Raw genomic sequence first — 22,645 nt, 5'->3', positions numbered from 1 at the left:
TTATCTATAATGTCCTGGTCTATAATGTCCTGATGTATAATTTCCTGATTTATCATGTCCTTCATGGACTGGCCTCTTTAAAAGGGTATAGATCCCTTGCCAAAGATTATGATTTTGCCCCTATAAAGAAAATGAGAATTAAAAACAGGTTCGACCGTGATCCGTTAGAGTTACTCCATCTCAAGAATACCATTTGGCGAAAGGCTCGGCACACGCATAATCAGGCTGACTGACTCTCGTTCAGGCAAAGGAGAAATAAGTGCACTCAGGCAAAGTTAGTTACTTTAAGGAGCAGTTCTCTCTCTTTGGGTCTAACCCCAAGACTTTCTGGAAAATGGTTAAAGTCCTGGAGAATAAACCCTCCTCCTCACAGCTGCCCGTGTCCCTTAAAGTTGATAATATATAATATATATCCCATTTAGCAGACGCTTTTGTCCAAAGCGACTTACAAGTCGGCTGGGGCCACTACTTTTTGCATATGGGTGGCCCCAGTGGGAAGCGAACCCACGACGCTTGGCGTTGCAAGCGCCATGCTCTACCGACTGAGCCACATGACGTGGTTGTTACTGACAAGGAGCACATGGCTGAGCTCTTTAATCACCACTTCATTAAGTCAGGAGTCATATTTGACTCAGCCATGCCTCCTTGCTCGTCCAACATTTCCTCATCTCCCACACCTTCTAATTCGACTATCCCTGATGCTTCTCCCTCTTTTTCCCCTGCTCCGCTACAAAGTTTCACCCTGCAGGCAGTCACTGAGTCTGAGGTGCTAAAGGAGCTCCTTAAACTTGACCCCAAAAAACAATCTGGGTCAGATGGTTTAGACCCTTTCTTCTTTAAGGTTGCTGCCCCTATCATCACCAAGCCTCTCTCTGACTTTTTTAACCTGTCTCTCCTCTCTGTGGAGGTTCCCATTGCTTTGAAGGCAGCCATGGTTTGTCCTTTTTTTAAAGGGGGAGATCAAGTGGATCCTAACTGGTATAGGCCTATTTCTATTTTGCCCTGTTCATCAAAAGTGTTGGAAAAACTTGTCAATAATCAACTGACTGGATTTCTTGATGTCTATAGTATTCTCTCTTTTATGCAATCTGGTTTCCGCTCAGGTTATGGATGTGTCATTGCAACCTTATAGGTCAAATGATGTCACCACTGCCCTTGATTCTAAGCAATGTTGTGCTGCTATTTTTATTGACTTGGCCAAAGCTTTTGATACGGTAGACCATTCCATTCTTGTGGGCCGGCTACGGAGTATTGGTGTCTCTGAGGGGTCTTTGGCCTGGTTTGCTAACTACCTCTCTCAAAGAGTGCAGTGTATAAAGTCAGAACATCTGGTGTCTCAGCCACTGTCTGTCATCAAGGGAGTACCTCAAGGCTCAATCCTAGGCACCACGCTCTTTTCAATTTACATCAACAATACAGCTCAGGCAGAAGGAAGCTCTCTAATCATTTATATGCAGATGATACAGTCTTAAACTACACTTCCAAAAACAAAGATCATGTGGTAAGAAGAATTCCCCTCTCCAAACCAGTGTGATTACTACCTCCGAGGGTTTAGAGCTTGAAGTAGTCACCTCATACAAGTACTTTGGAGTATGGCTAGTCTGTACACTGTCCTTCTCTCAGCACATATCAGCCACTGAATTGGTCCACCCACACAGACAGCATCGTGAAGAAGGTGCAGCAGCGCCTCTTCAACCTCAGGAGGCTGAAGAAATTCGGCTTGTCACCAAAAGCACTCACAAACTTCTACAGATGCACAATCGAGAGCATCCTGTCGGGCTGTATCACCGCCTGGTACGGCAACTGCTCCACCCACAACCGTAAGGCTCTCCAGAGGGTAGTCACTGGGGGCAAACTACCTGCCCTCCAGGACACCTACACCACCCAATATCACAGGAAGGCCATAAAGATCATCAAGGACAACAACCACCCGAGCCACTGCCTGTTCACCCCGCTATCGTCCAGAAGGCGAGGTCAGTACAGGTGCATCAAAGCTGGGACAGAGAGACTGAAAAACAGCTTCTATCTCAAGGCCATCAGACTGTTAAACAGCCACCACTAACATTGAGTGGCTGCTGCCAACACACTGACTCAACTCCAGCCACTTTAATAATGGGAATTGATGGGACAGGATGTAAAATATATCACTAGCCACTTTAAACAATGCTACCTAATATAATGTTTACATACCCTACATTATTCATCTCATATGTATACGTATATACTGTACTCTATCATCTACTGCATCCTTATGTAATACATGTATCACTAGCCACTTTAAACTATGCCACTTTGTTTACATACTCATCTCATATGTATATACTGTACTCAATACCATCTACTGCATCTTGCCTATGCCGCTCTGTACCATCACTCATTCATATATCTTTATGTACATATTCTTTATCCCCTTACACTTGTGTGTATAAGACAGTAGTTTTGGAATTGTTAGTTAGATTCCTTGTTGGTTATTACTGCATTGTCGGAACTAGAAGCACAAGCATTTCGCTACACTTGCATTAACATCTGCTAACCATGTGTATGTGACAAATAAAATGTTATTTTATTTTATTTTGATATCAAAGCTGCAGGCTAAAGTTAAATCTAGACTTGGTTTCCTCTATCGTAATCGCTCCTCTTTCACCCCAGCTGCCAAACTGACCCTGATTCAGATGACCATCCTACCCATGTTAGATTACGGAGACGTCATTTATAGATTGGCAGGTAAGGGTGCTCTCGAGACAGGCTCTAACAGACAGATACTGTTATTTACATTTACATTTAAGTCATTTAGCAGACGCTCTTATCCAGAGCGACTGTTATCCCTATAGACAGACAGACTCTAACAGACAGATACTGTTAGCCCTATAGACAGGCTCTAACAGACAGATACTGTTTGCCCTATAGACAGACAGGCTCTAAAAGACAGATACTGTTAGCCCTATAGACAGGCTCTAACAGACAGATACTGTTAGCCCTATAGACAGGCTCTAACAGACAGATACTGTTTGCCCTATAGACAGACTCTAACATACAGATACTGTTAGCCCTATAGACAGGCTCTAACAGACAGATACTGTTAGCCCTATAGACAGACAGACTCTAACATACAGATACTGTTAGCCCTATAGACAGGCTCTAACAGACAGATACTGTTAGCCCTATAGACAGGCTCTAACAGACAGATACTGTTTGCCCTATAGACAGACAGGCTCTAAAAGACAGATACTGTTAGCCCTATAGACAGGCTCTAACAGACAGATACTGTTAGCCCTATAGACAGGCTCTAACAGACAGATACTGTTTGCCCTATAGACAGACTCTAACATACAGATACTGTTAGCCCTATAGACAGGCTCTAACAGACAGATACTGTTAGCCCTATAGACAGACAGACTCTAACATACAGATACTGTTAGCCCTATAGACAGGCTCTAACAGACAGATACTGTTAGCCCTATAGACAGGCTCTAACGGACAGATACTGTTAGCCCTATAGACAGACAGACTCTAACATACAGATACTGTTAGCCCTATAGACAGGCTCTAACAGACAGATACTGTTAGCCCTATAGACAGACTCTAACAGACAGATACTGTTAGCCCTATAGACAGACAGGCTCTAACGGACAGATACTGTTAGCCCTATAGACAGACTCTAACAGACAGATACTGTTAGCCCTATAGACAGACAGGCTCTAACAGACAGATACTGTTAGCCCTATAGAAAGGCTCTAACAGACAGATACTGTTAGCCCTATAGACAGGCTCTAACAGACAGATACTGTTTGCCCTATAGACAGACTCTAACATACAGATACTGTTAGCCTCATAGACAGACAGGCTCTAACAGACAGATACTGTTTGCCCTATAGACAGACAGGCTCTAACAGACAGATACTGTTAGCCCTATAGACAGGCTCTAACAGACAGATACTGTTAGCCCTATAGACAGACTCTAACAGACAGATACTGTTAGCCCTATAGACAGAAAGGCTCTAACAGACAGATACTGTTAGCCCCATAGACAGACAGGCTCTAACGGACAGATACTGTTAGCCCTATAGACAGACAGACTCTAACAGACAGATACTGTTAGCCCTATAGACAGGCTCTAACAGACAGATACTGTTTGCCCTATAGACAGACTCTAACAGACAGATAATGTTAGCCCTATAGACAGGCTCTAACAGACAGATACTGTTAGCCCTATAGACAGACAGGCTCTAACAGACAGATACTGTTAGCCCTATAGACAGACAGACTCTAACAGACAGATACTGTTAGCCCTATAGACAGACAGGCTCTAACAGACAGATACTGTTAGCCCTATAGAAAGGCTCTAACAGACAGATACTGTTTGCCCTATAGACAGGCTCTAACAGACAGATACTGTTAGCCCTATAGACAGGCTCTAACAGACAGATACTGTTTGCCCTATAGACAGACTCTAACAGACAGATACTGTTAGCCCTATAGACAGACAGGCTCTAACAGACAGATACTGTTAGCCCTATAGACAGACAGGCTCTAACAGACAGATACTGTTAGCCCTATAGACAGGCTCTAACAGACAGATAATGTTAGCCCTATAGACAGACAGGCTCTAACAGACAGATACTGTTAGCCTCATAGACAGACAGACTCTAACAGACAGATACTGTTAGCCCTATAGACAGACAGGCTCTAACAGACAGATACTGTTAGCCCTATAGACAGGCTCTAACAGACAGATACTGTTGGCAGGGACATCACATTCCTTCTCGTAAAACCCCAATCTTATCCCACTCAGTCAAACAAGATGTTATTGTTCTTCCTTCACATTCTCAGTACTGACTTAGAGCCTTTCATCTGTCTAACATCCACAACTTTTTCGGCTTGCCTCTTCGCGTTCATATTTAAAATACTGGGTATGTGGTTATGAAGCTCCAGGCTTTAAACACTGGGTGGGTGGGTGGGTGGGTGGGTGGGTGGGTGGGTGGGTGGATTGATTGATTGATTGATGGATTGATTGATTATCTGCTAGTCTCTGACCTGGGGTGAGGGGAAGGCAGTGGGCATCTGGTCCTCCAGGGGGGAGGTGAGCAGGGCGCTGCCCAGGATGGAGATCATGTGCTGGGCCATCAGTTTCTGCTGATCCAGTGTACAGTGGTTCTCCAGGGACAGGATCACTGGGTACTCTGATGTCTGGGGGAGGACAACAACATAACATTAGCAGTCATGTCCATCTCTACTGGTCATCACAGGGCCGGTTTGACTTCATGGTGAAACCTTGAAGGCGTACTCCTTGATGGCTTAGAGATAGGGGTTACGGTTAGGATCAGGGTCAGGGGTTACGGTTAGAGGTCATGGGTTTGGGGTTATACTGATCTTGAAGGAGTACTCCTTGTTGAGTTAGGGTTAGGGGTTAACTTTAGAGTCAGGGTTAGACTGAACTTGACGGTGTGCTCCTTAATGGCTTAGAGTCAGTGGTTACGGTTAGAGGTCATGGGTTAGGGGTTATACTGATCTTGAAGGAGTACACCTTGATGAGTTAGGGTCACCTTGAAGGCATACTCCTTGATGGCCTTGATGACGTCTTTAAACAGGACCTTGGAGGTGAGGGTGTGGCCGTGGTAGATGATTGGCTCTCCATGGGCCCCGTCCCAACAGTCTAACTCCACACAGCGACAACTCTTCATCAGGGCCCTAAAGACCACAACACAATCAACACACATATACAGTACTACTACTAATAGTACTTCATCTGTTTCTAGTACTAGATCTACTGTATATAGTACTATATTTACTCTATCTAGTACTTTATCTACTGTGCAGTGGCTTGCGAAGGTATTTTTTTCTATTTTGTTGCCTTACAACCTGGAATTAAAATAGATTTTGGGGGTTTTTGTATCATTTGATGTACACAACATGCAAAATATGTTTTATTGTGGAACAAACAAGAAATAAGACACTTGAGCGTGCATAATTATTCACCCCCCCAAAGTCAATACTTTGTAGAGCCACCTTTTGCAGCAATTGCAGCAGCAAGGCTCTTGGGTTATGTCTCTATAAGCTTGGCACGTCTAGCTACTGAGAATTTTGCCCATTCTAAATGGCAAAACTGCTCCATCTCCTTCTAGTTGGATGGGTTCTGCTAGTGTACAGCAATCTTTATACCACAGATTCTCAATTGGATTGAGGTCTGTGCCATTCCAAGAATGTTTCTCCTTAAACCACTCGAGTGTTGCTTTAGCAGTATGCTTCGGGTCATTGTCCTGCTGGAAGGTGAACCTCCGTCTGGGTTAGGAGAGTTTGGCAGGCAGAGATTTCCCTGTCCTATCGTGCGCTAGCGACTCTGTGTTAGGCGCATGCATGCTGACATGGTCGCCAGTTGTACGGTGTTTCCTCCGACACATTGGTGCGGCTAGCTTCTTGGGATCAGCGGGCATTGTGTCAAGAAGCAGTGCAGATTGGCTGGATTGAGTTTCGGAGGATGCACGGCTCTCGACATTCGCTTCTCCCGAGTCCGTACGGGAGTTGCAGCGATGGAACAAGACTGTAACTACCAATTGGAAATGGGGGAGAAAAAAAGAGGTAAAACATGTTCTTTTTTTTTTCTTTTTTTTGTGTTTATTAAAGGTTTATGTAGTAATATGCTTACGTACTGTATGCAATATGTTGTAATATGTATGTATTCATGTACACTGCATACCCCAATGTGCTGTCAATTACTCAAAACTTTTGAGGAAACCTGTTGCACTAAATATGTGATTCTGTAGTCATTACTCAAGCCGATAGTCACTGTGACCCTGTAGGGGCTCCAGATTTGAGTTGTGTCCGTTTTAACATTTTGAGTAAGGCCTCCAGACACATGTAATAATCTGAAGAACCCCAAAGGGCCACTAAATGTCTTGTGAAAGATTACATAAAATCCTTCAACATACAAACATACTGGTAGTATACTGGTGAACATCAAACGTTTCTAGTAATATACCCTCCCTACCCTGTACAGGCCACATCAGGCCTGCGAGTAGGGTTTAGTCATTTTTAGTAGGGTTTAGTTGGGTTTAGTAGGGTTGGTTGGGTTGCAACATATATGGAACTTTCCCCAAATTCCCAGACTTTTAAAAGATCCTGGTTGAAAAATTTCTGGAAAACCTGGGAAATGTACCTACCTGCAAGTCACATTATGCCAGAGGATATCCAACAGTTGAAACATTTATTCACAGTGAGAGGAGAATGCCTAAGCCATTACAACTGGGACAACCATTTCAGTAACTGGTGCAGAAAATCTAACTAAATGATTGTATTATTTCAGAAAATATCTATGTTATGGGATCACGTAAAGTTTGAACGAGATGGCCGCATGAACTGAGAGCTCTGCACAAGTAATTTCCAATTGTTAATCTTACCTCCACTTCAAGTTAAACCCCATTATACAAAAAAAACATGTAGGCTAAAAAAAGGCGACGTGACATTTTTTCCCAGACTTGAGCAAAAGCCATAGAAAAGTCCCCAAGAAACAGCTAGCTTCAGAAAAAGCTAGCGCCATTAGCCAGGAGCATGAGGACCCGTCCCTTCCCAAGGGCCAACAACTGCCAACCTCATCCTTTGTCAAAAACCAGGCACCGCTCATCACCTGGCCAATACTATCCCTATGGTGAAGCATGGTGGTGGCAGCATCATGCTGTGGGGAAGTTTTTCAGCGACAGGGAGGATAGTCCAGATCGAGGAAAAGATGAACAGAGCAAAGTACAGAGAGATCCTTGATGAAAACCTGCTCCAGAGCGCTCATGACCTCAGACTGGGGTGAAGGTTCACCTTCCAACAGGACGACGACCTTAAGCACGCAGCCAAGACAACGCAAGAGTGGCTTCGGGATAAGTCTCTGAATGTCCTTGAGTGGCCCAGCCAGAGCCCAGACTAGAACTCAATCGAACATCTCTGGAGAGACCTAAAAATAGCTGTGCAGTGACACTCCCCATCCAACCTGACAGAGCTTGAGAGGATCTGCAGAGAAGAATGGAAGTAAATCCCCATATACAGGTGTGCCAAGTTTGTAGCGTCATACCCAAGAAGACTCGAGGCTGTAATCGTTGCCAAAGGTGCTTCAACAAAGTACTGAGTAAAGGGTCTGAATACTTATGTAAATGTCATATTTCTGTTTTTTATTTATTTATAAACTCGCAAAAAATAACATCAAATTGATCAGAAAATACAGTGTGGACATTGTTAATGTTGTAAATTACTATTGTAGCTGGAAACGGCTGATTTTTAATGGAATATCTACATAGACCCACTATCGGCAACCATCACTCCTGTGTTCTAATTGCACGTTGTGTTAGCTAATCCAAGTTTATCATTTTAAAGGCTAATTGATCATTAGAAAACTCTTTTGCAATTATGTTAGCACATCTGAAAACTGTTGTCCTGATGAAAGAAGCAATAAAACTGGCCTTCTTTAGACTAGTTGACTATCTGGAGCATCAGCATTTTGTGGGTTTGATTACAGGCTCAAAATGGACAAAAACAAAGTACTTTCTTCTGAAACTCGTCAGTCTATTCTTGTTCTGAGAAAATAAGGCTATTCCATGCAAGAAATTGCCAAGAAACTGAAGATCTTGTACAACGCTGTGTACTACTCCATTCACAGAACAGCGCAAACTGTCTCTAACCAGAATAGAAAGAGGAGTGAGAGGCCCCGGTGCACAACTAAGCAAGAGGACATGTACATTAGAGTGTCTAGTTTGAGAAACAGATGCCTCACAAGTCCTCAACTGGCAGCTTCATTAAATGGTATCCACAAAACACCAGTCTCAACGTCAACAGTGAACAGGCGACTCCAGGATGCTGGCATTCTAGGCAGAGTTGCAAAGAAAAATACATATTTCAGGCTGGCCAATAAAAATAAAATATTAAGATGGGCAAATGAACACAGACACTGGACAGAGGAAGAGTTGAAAAATATTTTATGTACAGACAAATCTAAGTTTGAAGTGTTCGGATCACAAAGAAGAACATTCGTGAGACGTAGAAAAAATGAAAAGATGCTGGAGGAGTGACGTCATCTGTCAAGCATGGTGGAGGCAATGTGATGGTCTGGGGGTGATTTGGTGGTGGCAATGTGATGGTCTGGGGGTGATTTGGTGGTGGCAATGTGATGGTCTGGGGGCGATTTGGTGGTGGCAATGTGACGGTCTGGGGGTGATTTGGTGGTGGCAATGTGATGGTCTGGGGGTGATTTGGTGGAGGCAATGTGATGGTCTGGGGATGATTTGGTGGAGGCAATGTGATGGTCTGGGGGTGATTTGGTGGTGGCAATGTGATGGTCTGGGGGTGATTTGGTGGAGGCAATGTGATGGTCTGGGGGTGATTTGGTGGAGGCAATGTGATGGTCTGGGGGTGATTTGGTGGAGGCAATGTGATGGTCTGGGGGTGATTTGGTGGAGGCAATGTGATGGTCTGGGGGTGCTTTGGTGGAGGCAATGTGATGGTCTGGGGGTGATTTGGTGGAGGCAATATGATGGTCTGGGGGTGCTTTGGTGGAGGCAATGTGATGGTCTGGGGGTGCTTTGGTGGAGGCAATGTGATGGTCTGGGGGTGCTTTGGTGGAGGCAATGTGATGATCTGGGGGTGCTTTGGTGGAGGCAATGTGATGGTCTGGGGGTGCTTTGGTGGAGGCAATGTGATGGTCTGGGGGTGATTTGGTGGAGGCAATGTGATGGTCTGGGGGTGCTTTGGTGGAGGCAATGTGATGGTCTGGGGGTGATTTGGTGGAGGCAATGTGATGGTCTGGGGGTGCTTTGGTGGAGGCAATGTGATGGTCTGGGGGTGATTTGGTGGAGGCAATGTGATGGTCTGGGGGTGATTTGGTGGAGGCAATGTGATGGTCTGGGGGGCTTTGGTGGAGGCAATGTGATGGTCTGGGGGGCTTTGGTGGAGGCAATGTGATGGTCTGGGGGTGATTTGGTGGAGGCAATGTGATGGTCTGGGGGTGATTTGGTGGAGGCAATGTGATGGTCTGGGGATGATTTGGTGGAGGCAATGTGATGGTCTGGGGGTGCTTTGGTGGAGGCAATGTGATGGTCTGGGGGTGATTTGGTGGAGGCAATGTGATGGTCTGGGGGTGATTTGGTGGAGGCAATGTGATGGTCTGGGGGGGCTTTGGTGGAGGCAATGTGATGGTCTGGGGGTGATTTGGTGGAGGCAATGTGATGGTCTGGGGGGCTTTGGTGGAGGCAATGTGATGGTCTGGGGGTGATTTGGTGGAGGCAATGTGATGGTCTGGGGGTGATTTGGTGGAGGCAATGTGATGGTCTGGGGGGGCTTTGGTGGAGGCAATGTGATGGTCTGGGGGTGATTTGGTGGAGGCAATGTGATGGTCTGGGGCTGCTTTGGTGGAGGCAATGTGATGGTCTGGGGGTGCTTTGGTGGAGGCAATGTGATGGTCTGGGGGTGATTTGGTGGAGGCAATGTGATGGTCTGGGGGTGATTTGGTGGAGGCAATGTGATGGTCTGGGGGTGATTTGGTGGAGGCAATGTGATGGTCTGGGGGGGCTTTGGTGGAGGCAATGTGATGGTCTGGGGGTGATTTGGTGGAGGCAATGTGATGGTCTGGGGCTGCTTTGGTGGAGGCAATGTGATGGTCTGGGGGTGCTTTGGTGGAGGCAATGTGATGGTCTGGGGGTGCTTCGGTGGGAGAGGTGGAAGATTTGTAAAAGGGATCTTGAAGAAGGAAGGCTATCACTCCATGTTGCAACGCCATGCCATTCCTTTTGGACAGCGCTGAATTGGAGCCAATTTTCTCCTACAACAGGACAATGACCCAAAGCCCAGCTCCAAACGATGCAATAACTATTTAGGGGAGAAGCAGTCAGCTGGTATTCTGTCTATAATGGAGTGGCCAACATAGTCACTGGATCTCAACCCTATTGAGCTGTTGTGGGAGGAGCTTGTCCGTATGGTACGTAAGAAGTGCTCATCAAGCCAATCCAACTTGTGGGAGGTGCTTCAGGAAGCATGGGGTGAAATCGCTCTCAGATCACCTCAACAAATTGACAACTAGAACGCCAAAGGTCTGCAAGGCTGTAATTGCTGCAAACTGAGAATTCTTTGACGAAAAAGTTTGAAGGACACAATTATTATTTCAATTAAAAATCATTATTTATAACCTTGTCAACGTCTTGACTGTATTTCCTATTCATTTTAATTGTAATTTCATGTCTGTTTTTGTGGAAAACAAGGACATTTCTAAATGACCCCAAACTTTTGAACGGTAGTGTATGTTCACATGTCACCAAATAATTGATTAAAACACTGTTTACACTCGCCTGCACCATGATTTAGCCGGAGGACAGCTAGATTCTGTCCTCCTTTGGGTACATTGACTTCAATACCAAACCTAGGAGGCTCATGGTTCTCTCCCCCTTCTTAGACTTATACAGTAATTATGACAGGTTGGAAGATCTCCTCCGGAAGCTATCAGACCTCTTGCATCATGAACTGACATGTTGTCCACCCAATCAAATTATCAGAGAATTAATCTAGTACTGAAAGCATAAGCTACAGAAAGCTTAATCTAATTTATCATAATTTATAGAGTTGATGTGACTTTTCATTTCATTTTGAGTCAGTACCACTTTACACTGACTTTGAGTTTAGTGTACTAGAAGTATTTGAATTCAAAATGCCTTGGAGTTTAGATGTAGGCCTCGGTGCAGCTGGGTAGTAAGGTCAGTTTTAGATTAGAGGTAGTAAGGTACGGTTAGTTTAGATTAGAGGTTGTCATGGTTACTTGATGTAGGCCTCTGTGCTGCTGGGTAGTAAGGTTAGTTTTAGATTAGAGGTAGTAAGGTACGGTTAGTTTAAATTAGAGGTTGTCATGGTTACTTGATATAGGCCTCTGTGCTGCTGGGTAGTAAGGTTAGTTTTAGATTAGAGGTAGTAAGGTACGGTTAGTTTAAATTAGAGGTTGTCATGGTTACTTGATATAGGCCTCTGTGCTGCTGGGTAGTAAGGTTAGTTTTAGATTAGAGGTTGTCATGGTTACTTGATGTAGGCCTCTGTGCTGCTGGGTAGTAAGGTTAGTTTTAGATTAGAGGTTGTCATGGTTACTTGATGTAGGCCTCTGTGCTGCTGGGTAGTAAGGTTAGTTTAGATTAGAGGTTGTCATGGTTACTTGATGTAGGCCTCTGTGCTGCAGGGTAGTAAGGTTAGTTTTAGATTAGAGGTTGTCATGGTTACTTGATGTAGGCCTCTGTGCTGCTGGGTAGTAAGGTTAGTTTTAGATTAGAGGTTGTCATGGTTACTTGATGTAGGCCTCTGTGCTGCTGGGTAGTAAGGTTAGTTTTAGATTAGAGGTTGTCATGGTTACTTGATGTAGGCCTCTGTGCTGCTGGGTAGTAAGGTTAGTTTTAGATTAGAGGTTGTCATGGTTACTTGATGTAGGCCTCTGTGCTGCTGGGTAGTAAGGTTAGTTTAGATTAGAGGTTGTCATGGTTACTTGATGTAGGCCTCTGTGCTGCTGTGGCCTTTGAGCTGGTCTTCCATCAGGTAGGTGTTGTGGGAGGAGCTGATGAAGTAGTGGTTGATTGGCTGGCTCATATCCTGGAACACCTCCTTGTGGGCGGGATTGAAGATAGACCCCTCCTCCTGGTGCAGGTACATCAGGAAGCCATCTTTGGTCATGAGATTCTTCTGCTTTGCTGGGGGGGCAGAATGAGTTAGGCGATTGGGCCTTGTGAAATAGCCCCCCCAGATATACAGTGCCTTCAGAAAGTATTCACACCCCTTGACACATTATGTTGGGTTACAGCCTGAATTGAAAATGGATTAAATTCAGATTTATTTTGTCACTGGCCAACACACAATACCCCATAATGTCGAAGTTGAATTATGCTTTTATAAAAATAAAAATAAATCATAAAAAATGAAAAGCTGAAATGTCTTGAATCAAAAGGTATTCAACCCCTTTGTTATGGCAAGCCTAAATATGTTCAGGAGTAAAGAATTGCTTAAATTAACAAGTCACATATGTAATAATAGTGTTTAACATGATTTTTGAATGACTACCTCATCTCTGTACCCCACACAAACAATTATCTGTAAGGTCCCTCAGTCGAGCAGTGAATTTAATACAGATTCAACCACAAAGACCAGGGAGGATTTCCAACGCCTTGCCAAGAAGGGCACCTATTGGTAGATGGGTAAACATAAAAAAGCAGACATTGAATATCCTTTTCAGCATGGTGATGTTATTAATTACACTTCGGATGGTGTATCAATACACCCAGTCACTACAAAGATACAGGTGTCCTTCCTAACTCAGTTGCCAGAGAGGAAGGAAACCGCTCAGGGATTTGTAGCGTCATACCCAAGAAGAGAGAGAGAGAGAGATTTATTTTCCTTCACTTTCAGCCTACTCAAGCAGAGAAGGATGCCATGTTAGCCAACTGGCTATAGTTTCCAAATCAAGGCAATCTTTTGTTTTTATTCATTTATAGCCACTTTCTATCAATGATCAACAACCAATTTGACGGAACTTGAAGAATTTTGAGAAGAATAATGGGGAAATGTTGCACAATCCAGGTGTGGAAATCTTAGAGACTTACCCAGAAATATTCACAGCTGTAATAGCTGTCAAAGGTTATTCTAACATGTTTTGACTCAGGGGTGTGATTACTTATGTAAATAAGACATTTCTGTATTTCATTTGAAATAAATCTGGGGGAAAAAAATCAAAAAACCTGTTTTCACTTTGTCATTATGTGAGATTGTGTGTAAATGGGTGAGAAAAATATATAAATGTAATCAAGTCGAGGAATGAATACTTTGTGAAGGCAATGTATATCATTTATCTTACAATGGAAAGGTGCCTCAGAAATACACAAAGTATTTTAGCACATTCATAGAATACCATAAAACTGTATGCTGCGAATACTGCATTCTTACGTACAGTAAAATGAGTGTACAAAACATTAGGAACATCTTCCTAATATTGAGTTGTACCCCCTTTTGCCCCCAGAACAGCCTAAATGTGTCAGGGTATGAAGTCTCCAAGGTGTGGAAAGCATTCCACAGGGACAATGTTGTTGTTGTTGATGTTGACTCCAATGCTTCCCACAGTTGTGTCAAATTGGCTGGATGCCCTTTGGGTGGTGAACCATTATTGATAGATACGGGAAACTTTACAGTGTGAAAAACCGAGCAGCATTGCAATTCTTGACACACTCAAACTGGTCTTGCACATTCACCCTCTGAATGGCACACATACACAATCCATGTCTCAATTGTCTCAATGCTTAAAAATCCTTCTTTAACCTGTCTCCTCTCCTTCATCTACACTGATTGAAGTGGATTTAACAGGCGACATCATTAAGGGATCATAGTTTTCACCTGGATTCACCTGGTCAGTCTGTCATGGAAAGAGCAGTTGTTCTTAATGTTTTGTGCACTCAGTGTACATGCTCCCTTATATAGTGAGTTCAGTACTAGAGCATCTCTCCTCACCTGAGTCATCCAGATCATATTGAGTCAGTACTAGAGCATCTCTCCTCACCTGAATCATCCAGATCATATTGAGTCAGAACTAGAGCATCTCTCCTTACCTGAGTCATCCAGATCATATTGAGTCAGTACTAGAGCATCTCTCACCTGAATCGTCCAGCTCGTATCTCTCTATGAGTCTTACAGCGTCCTCCATTGTGGCCACCTCACGCTGCTCGTTCAGCAGGAAGTTGAGCAGGTCTTTGACACTCATCTGCTCCCCTGTAGTGGCGTACTTCCCATAGATCACATCGATCTCCTCGCGGTATATCAGCAGGTCATAGAAGTGTTTGATCTCAGGACCTTCCAGGGAGCCCGAGTTAGACTTGTCACATTTCTGTAGGACAAGATCATTAACAAAACAGCACCAACGAGATACAGTACATTGAGTTCCTCCTCAGACAAAGTAAAATGCTTTGAGACATAGCATAACCTTAAATGAAACCCATATACATACAGGAACATGACAGAACTTCATTAGGAGCTGCCCGTACAGAGTCTATAACACCGTAAGTTATTGACCAACTGTAGCTGTTCACTCACTGCAAACAGCACTTCAGCGTACATGTCGTCCACCTCGATGTTGATCTGGCGGAGGAAGTGTTTCAGCTCCTTCAGGGTCATCTTGTTGTCCTTGTTCTTGTCTGCTTTCCTCATACAGTTGAAGATCCAGCTTTAATACGCCCAGATTTAAGGATCAATCATTCACCATGTAGGACTAATACACAACGCAGAGGAAGAGGTCTAAATACTAGAGTACTAGTGGTCAATAGCGAATTGTAAACAGGAGTTGGGTTTCAGTTCAACATCTGTTCAGAATCTGTGGAATGTCAAATTAAATCAAATCAAATGTTATTTGTCACATACACATTGTTAGCAGATGTTAATGGTCACATACACATGGTTAGCAGATGTTAATGGTCACATACACATGGTTAGCAGATGTTAATGCAAGTGTAGCGAAATGCTTGTGCTTCTAGTTCCGACAATGCAGTAATAACCAACGAGTAATCTAACTAACAATTCCACAACTACTACCATAAACACACAAGTGTAAAGGGATAAGGAATATGTACATAAAGATATATGAATGAGTGATGGTACAGAACGGCATAGGCAAGATGCAGTAGATGGTATCGAGTACAGTATATACATATGAGATGAGTATGTAAACAAAGTGGCATAGTTTAAAGTGGCTAGTGATACATGTATTACATAAAGATGCAGTAGATGATATAGAGTACAATATATACGTATACATATGAGATGAACAATGTAGGGTATGTAAACATTATATTAGGTAGCATTGTTTAAAGTGGCTAGTGATGTATGTTTTACATCCTGTCCCATCAATTCCCATTATTAAAGTGGCTGGAGTTGAGTCAGTGTGTTGGCATCCGCCACTCAATGTTAGTGGTGGCTTTAACAGTCTGATGGGATAGATAGGCAGATGATGATGTACAAGTAGAGATACTGGTGTGCAAAAGAGCAGAAAAGTAAAAAAAATAATAATAATATGGGGATGAGGTAGGTAGATTGGGTGGGCTATTTACAGCTGCAGTGACCGGTTAGCTGCTCAGATAGCTGATGTTTAAAGTTAGTGACGGAGATATTTTTATTTTATTTCACCTTTATTTAACCAGGTAGGCAAGTTGAGAACAAGTTCTCATTTAAAATTGCGACCTGGCCAAGATAAAGCAAAGCAGTTCGACACATACAACGACACAGAGTTACACATGGAGTAAAACAAACATACAGTCAATAATAGAGTAGAAACAAGTCTATATACGATGTGAGCAAATGAGGTGAGATAAGGGAGGTAAAGGCAAAAAAAGGCCATGGTGGCAAAGTAAATACAATATAGCAAGTAAAACACTGGAATGGTAGATTTGCAATGGAAGAATGTGCAAAGTAGAAATAAAAATAATGGGGTGCAAAGGAGCAAAATAAATAAATTAAATACAGTAGGGAAAGAGGTAGTTGTTTGGACTAAAATATAGGTGGGCTCTGTACAGGTGCAGTAATCTGTGAGCTGCTCTGACAGTTGGTGCTTAAAGCTAGTGAGGGAGATAAGTGTTTCCAGTTTCAGTGCTTTTTGTAGTTCGTTCCAGTCATTGGCAGCAGAGAACTGGAAGGAGAGGCGGCCAAAGAAATAATTGGTTTTGGGGGTGACTAGAGAGATATACCTGCTGGAGTGTGTGCTACAGGTGGGAGCTGCTATGGTGACCAGCGAGCTGAGATAAGGGGGGACTTTACCTAGCAGGGTCTTGTAGATGACATGGAGCCAGTGGGTTTGGCGACGAGTATGAAGCGAGGGCCAGCCAACGAGAGCGTACAGGTCGCAATGGTGGGTAGTATATGGGGCTTTGGTGACAAAACGGATTGCACTGTGATAGACTGCATCCAATTTGTTGAGTAGGGTATTGGAGGCTATTTTGTAAATGACATCACCAAAGTCGAGGATTGGTAAGATGGTCAGTTTTACAAGGGTATGTTTGGCAGCATGAGTGAAGGATGCTTTGTTGCAAAATAGGAAGCCAATTCTAGATTTAACTTTGGATTGGAGATATTTGATATGGGTCTGGAAGGAGAGTTTACAGTCTAACCAGACACCTAAGTATTTGTAGCTGTCCACGTATTCTAAATCAGAGCCGTCCAGAGTAGTGAGAAACCAAGGCTGTCGAGTCTGCCGATGAGGATGTGGTGATTGACAGAGTCGAAAGCCTTGGCCAGATCAATGAACACGGCTGCACAGTAATGTTTCTTATCGATGGCGGTTAAGATATCGTTTAGGACCTTGAGTGTGGCTGAGGTGCACCCATGACCAGCTCTGAAACCAGATTGCATAGCAGAGAAGGTATGGTGAGATTCGAAATGGTCGGTAATCTGTTTGTTGACTTGGCTTTCGAAGACCTTAGAAAGGCATGGTAGGATAGATATAGGTCTGTAGCAGTTTGGGTCAAGAGTGTCCCCCCCTTTAAAGAGGGGGATGACCGCAGCTGCTTTCCAATCTTTGGGAATCTCAGACGACACGAAAGAGAGGTTGAACAGGCTAGTAATAGGGGTGGCAACAATTTCGGCAGATAATTTTAGAAAGAAAGGGTCCAGATTGTCTAGCCCGGCTGATTTGTAGGGGTCCAGATTTTGCAGCTCTTTCAGAACATCAGCTGAACTGATTTGGGAGAAGGAGAAATGGGGAAGGCTTGGGCGAGTTGCTGTGGGGGGTGCAGTGCTGTTGACTGGGGTAGGAGTAGCCAGGTGGAAAGCATGGCTAGCCGTAGAAAAATGCTTATTGAAATTCTCAATTATGGTGGATTTATCAGTGGTGACAGTGTTTCCTATCTTCAGTGCAGTGGGCAGCTGGGAGGAGGTGTTCTCATTCTCCATGGACTTTACAGTGTCCCAGAACTTTTTTGAGTTAGTGTTGCAGGAAGCAAATTTCTGCTTGAAAAAGCTAGCCTTGGCTTTTCTAACTGCCTGTGTATAATGGTTTCTACCTTCCCTGAACAGCTGCATATCACGGGGGGCTGTTCGATGCTAATGCAGAACGCCATAGGATGTTTTTGTGTTGGTTAAGGGCAGTCAGGTCTGGGGAGAACCAAGGGCTATATCTGTTCCTGGTTCTAAATTTCTTGAATGGGGCATGTCTATTTAAGATAGTTAGGAAGGCATTTTTTTTAAATATCCAGGCATCCTCTATTGACGGGATGAGATCAATATCCTTCCAGGATACCCCGGCCAGGTCGATTAGAAAGGCCTGCTCTCTGAAGTGTTTCAAGGAGCGTTTTACAGTGATGAGTGGGGTTCGTTTGACCGCTGACCCATTACGGATGCAGGCAATGAGGCAGTGATCGCTGAGATCTTGGTTGAAGACAGCAGAGGTGTATTTAGAAGGCAAGTTGGTTAGGATGATATCTCTGAGGGTGCCCGTGTTTAAGGCTTTGGGGAGGTACCTGGTATGTTCATTGATAATTTGTGTGAGATTGAGGGCATCAAAGTTTAGATTGTAGGATGGCTGGGGTGTTAAGCATGTTCCAGTTTAGGTCGCCTAGCAGCACGAGCTCTGAAGATAGATGGGGGGCAATCAGTTCACATATGGTGTCCAGAGCACAGCTGGGGGCAGAGGGTGGTCTATAGCAGACTGCAACGGTGAGAGACTTGTTTTTAGAGAGGTGGATTTTTAAAAGTAGAAGTTCAAATTGTTTGGGTACAGACCTGGATTGTAGGATAGAACTCTGCAGGCTATCTTTGCAGTAGATTGCAACACTGCCCCCTTTGGCAGTTCTATCTTGTCTGAAAATGTTGTAGTTGGAGATGGAAATTTCAGAATTTTTGGTGGTCTTCCTAAGCCAGGATTCAGACACAGCTAGAACATCCGGGTTGGCAGAGTGTGCTAAAGCAGTGAATAGAACAAACTTAGGGAGGAGGCTTCTAATGTTAACATGCATGAAACCAAGGCTATTACGGTTACAGAAGTCGTCAAAAGAGAGCGCCTGGGGAATAGGAGTGGAGCTAGGCACTGCAGGGCCTGGATTCACTTCTACATCGCCAGAGGAACAGAGAAGGAGTAGAATAAGGGTGCGACTAAAAGCAATAAGAATTGGTCGTTTAGAACGTCTGGAACAGAGAGTAAAAGAAGGTTTCTGGGGGCGATAAAATAGCATCAAGGTATAATGTACAGACAAAGGTATGGTAGGATGTGAATACCGTGGAGGTAAACCTAGGTATTGAGTGATGAAGAGAGAGATATTATCTCTAGAAACATCATTGAAACGAGGAGATGTCATTGCATGTGTGGGTGGTGAAACTAATAGGTTGGATAAGGTATGGTGAGCAGGACTAGAGGCTCTACAGTGAAATAAGCCAATAAACACTAACCAGAACAGCAATGGACAAGGCATATTGACATTAAGGAGAGGCATGCTTAGTCGAGTGATCAAAAGGGTCCAGAGTGGAGAGGTTGGTTGGGGGTCACGGTGATCCAGACAGCCAGCCAGGCCATCGATAGCAAGCTAGCATAGGATGGACGTCTGTTATTAGCCACCTCTTGCGCTCCGTCAGTAGATTAGTGGGGTTCCGTGTGGTAGAGGGGACCAATCCAAATCACACAACAACAACAAAAATAAAAACAATAGATATAGCTAGAGGCCCAGAAGAAGAAAAAAATAACAATAACAATAAAAATAAATAAATAAATTGTCCGATTATCTATTCAGATAGCAGCCGATAAGACAGCTAATGGCTAGCAGGCCGCAGATGGGCGCCCAGGCAACGTCGCGACGGAGGTACCAGACGGATAACTCCCTCGGGTAGACAACGTCGGCAGTTCAGCCGTGAAGGCCCTGTGGGGCTCCGCACAGGCAGCAAAAACGGGTCCGGACAGGTGACCGCAGCCCAGGAGCGATTGATGGAACTCCTCAGCTGGCTAGCTATATATATATCCCATTTAGCAGACGCTTTTGTCCAAAGCGACTTACAAGTCGGCTGGGGCCACTACTTTTACATATGGGTGGCCCCAGCGGGAATCGAACCCACGACGATTGGCGTTGCAAGCGCCATGCTCTACCGACTGAGCCACACAGGACCCAAAATGTATATATATCCCATTTAGCTCACCATATGTGAACTGAATGCCCCCCATCTATCTTCAGAGCTCGTGCTGCTAGGCGACCTACTTTTAAAAACTCCAACAAGCTTCCGATTAGCTGCTGGATTAACTTCTGGCTAGCTCCTGGCTAGCTTCTGGCCAGTTTCTGGCCAGCTCCTGACCCAGCTTGTGATTAGCTTCTGGATTAGCTCCTGGCTAGCTCCTGGCTAGCTTCTGGCTAGTTTCTGGCTAGCTTCTTGGAGTTTGGAGTTTCTGGCTAGCTTCTTGGATGATTTCAGACTTGAGGTAAATAATACTTTTTTATACTTTTTTATAAATATAAATTGGTGAGGCGGGTTGTAGGAGAGTGTTTTGAGGATGAGTTTATGGAAAATTTAAATTAAAAAATGTATGAAAAAAGTTGTAAATATATATATATATATATATATATATATATATATATACAGGACACGACAAGACGAGGACAAATGACGTCTGAATTGCTATGCCATCTTGGTATATAAGTCTCCAGCTTCAGCGATTTTTGCAATTCGTTCCAGTCACTGGCAGCAGAGAACTGGAAGGAAAGGCGGCCAAATGAGGTGTCGGCCCTGGGGATGACCAGTGAGATATACCCGCTGGAGCGTGTGCTACGGGTGGGTGTTGTTATCGTGACCAGTGAGCTGAGAAAAAGGCAGAGCTCCACCTAGCATAGACTTGTAGATGACCTGGAGCCAGTGGGTCTGGCGACGAATATGTAGTGAGTGCCAGCCGACTAGAGCTTACAGGTCGCAGTGGTGGGTGGTATAAGGTGATTTGGTGACAAAACAGATGGCACTGTGATAGACCGCATCCAGCATCCGCTGAGCAGAGTATTGGAAGCTATTTTGCAGATGACATTGCCGAAGTCGAGGATCGGTAGGATAGTCAGTTTTATGAGGGTAAGTTAGGGGGCATGAGTGAAGGAGGCTTTGGCTTTGTTGGGGAATAGAAAGCCGATTTCAGATCCGATTTTGGACTTTTTGGACTCATGTTTAACATGAGTCTGGAAGGAGAGTTTACAGTCTAGCCAGACACCTGGGCGTGAGTGAAGGAGGCTTTGTTGCGAAATAGAAAGCCGATTCTAGATTTACCTTTGGATTGGAGATGGTTAATGTGAGTCTGGAAGGAGAGTTTACAGTCTAAACAGACACCTGGGCGTTAGTGAAGGAGGTTTTGTTGCAAAATAGAAAGCCGATTCTAGATTTACCTTTGGATTGGAGATGGTTAATGTGAGTCTGGAAGGAGAGTTTACAGTCTAGCCAGACGCCTAGATATTTATAGGTGTCCACATATTCTAGGTCGGAACCGTCCAGGGTAGTGAAGCTCGTCGGGTGGGTGCGGGCAGCAAACGGTTGAAAATCATGCATAATTGTACTAGCGTTTAAGAGCAGTTGGAGGCCACGGAAGGAGTGTTTTATGGCATTAAAGCTCGTTTGGAGGTTACTTCTTCGGGGTAGAGGGAAGTACTCTGAAGTTTGGATGACTGAGGTGCCCAAAGTAAACTGGCTGTTACTCAGGCCCAGAAGCTAGGATATGCATATAATTTGTAGTATTGGATAGAAAACATTCTAAAGTTTCCAAAGCTGTTAAAATAATGTCTGTGCGCAGAACAGAACTGATATAGCAAAAATCCGAGGAGAATCCATCTGGGAATTATTTGTTTGGGGCTCACCACTCATTGTAATGGGAATTTCAAAAGAATACCTCCTAGATTGCAGTTCCTAGGGCTTCCATAGATGTCAACAGTCTTTAGAAAGAGTTTCAGGCTTGTGTTTTGAAAAATTAGCTAGAATTTGTAGTTTTTCTAGGTGGCTCCCGTTTTGGCTGTAGTATTGTGGCGCACATCGGTGAGGGAGCGCACTTCGTTATTTATCTCCGGTAATGAACATACTATTCTCCGTCTTAAATTTGATTGTTTATTTACATATTAGGGTACCTGAGGATTGATTAGAAATGTTGTTTGACTTGTTTGGACGAAGTTTATTGGTATCTTTTGGGATTCATTTGTATGCATTTTGAACAAGGGAAACCGGTGGATTACCGAATCAAGCGCACCAACTAAACATACTTTTTTGGGATGTAAAGAAGGACTTTGTCGAACAAAACGATCATTTGTGATGTAGCTGGGACCCTCTGGATTGCAAACAGAGGAAGATCTTCAAAGGTAAGTGATTTATTTTATTGCAAGAAGTTAATCTTTTAACTGATGTATAACACTTGTATTTTCATGAATGTCTAATAATTTTGTATTTTGAATTTCGTGCAATTCCACCGGATGTTGCCAGGTGGGACACTAGTGTCCCCAAAGAGGTTTTAACACAGTGTCCAAGGAAGGGCCAGATGTATACAGAATGGTGTCGTCTGTGTAGAGGTGGATCAGGGATCAAGAGCGACATCGTTGATATATACAGAGAAAAGAGCCCGAGAATTTAACCCTGTGGTACCCACGTAGAGACCGCCAGAGTTCTGGACAACAGGCCCTCCGATTTG

At 43.9% G+C, this 22,645-nt stretch overlaps 1 protein-coding gene across 1 annotated transcript in view; it reads right to left on the bottom strand.

Annotated features, from left to right (window-relative positions):
- The window catches only part of plcd1a (phospholipase C, delta 1a), an 85,435-nt gene that overhangs the window by 29,671 nt on the left and 33,119 nt on the right, over positions 1–22,645 (bottom strand). Inside the window, exons 4-8 of the mRNA XM_064941128.1 lie at positions 15,070–15,199; positions 14,635–14,863; positions 12,485–12,686; positions 5,544–5,688; positions 5,035–5,187 (exon numbers count right to left, since the gene is read on the bottom strand). Of these exons, the coding sequence (XP_064797200.1) occupies positions 5,035–5,187; positions 5,544–5,688; positions 12,485–12,686; positions 14,635–14,863; positions 15,070–15,199 (859 nt within the window). The remainder of the gene's footprint in view (positions 1–5,034; positions 5,188–5,543; positions 5,689–12,484; positions 12,687–14,634; positions 14,864–15,069; positions 15,200–22,645) is intronic.

The sequence above is a fragment of the Oncorhynchus masou genome, chromosome 28, assembly GCF_036934945.1.
Source record: "Oncorhynchus masou masou isolate Uvic2021 chromosome 28, UVic_Omas_1.1, whole genome shotgun sequence".
NCBI classification, from domain to species: Eukaryota; Metazoa; Chordata; class Actinopteri; order Salmoniformes; family Salmonidae; genus Oncorhynchus; species Oncorhynchus masou.
This window is presented reverse-complemented; position numbering and strand designations above follow the sequence as displayed.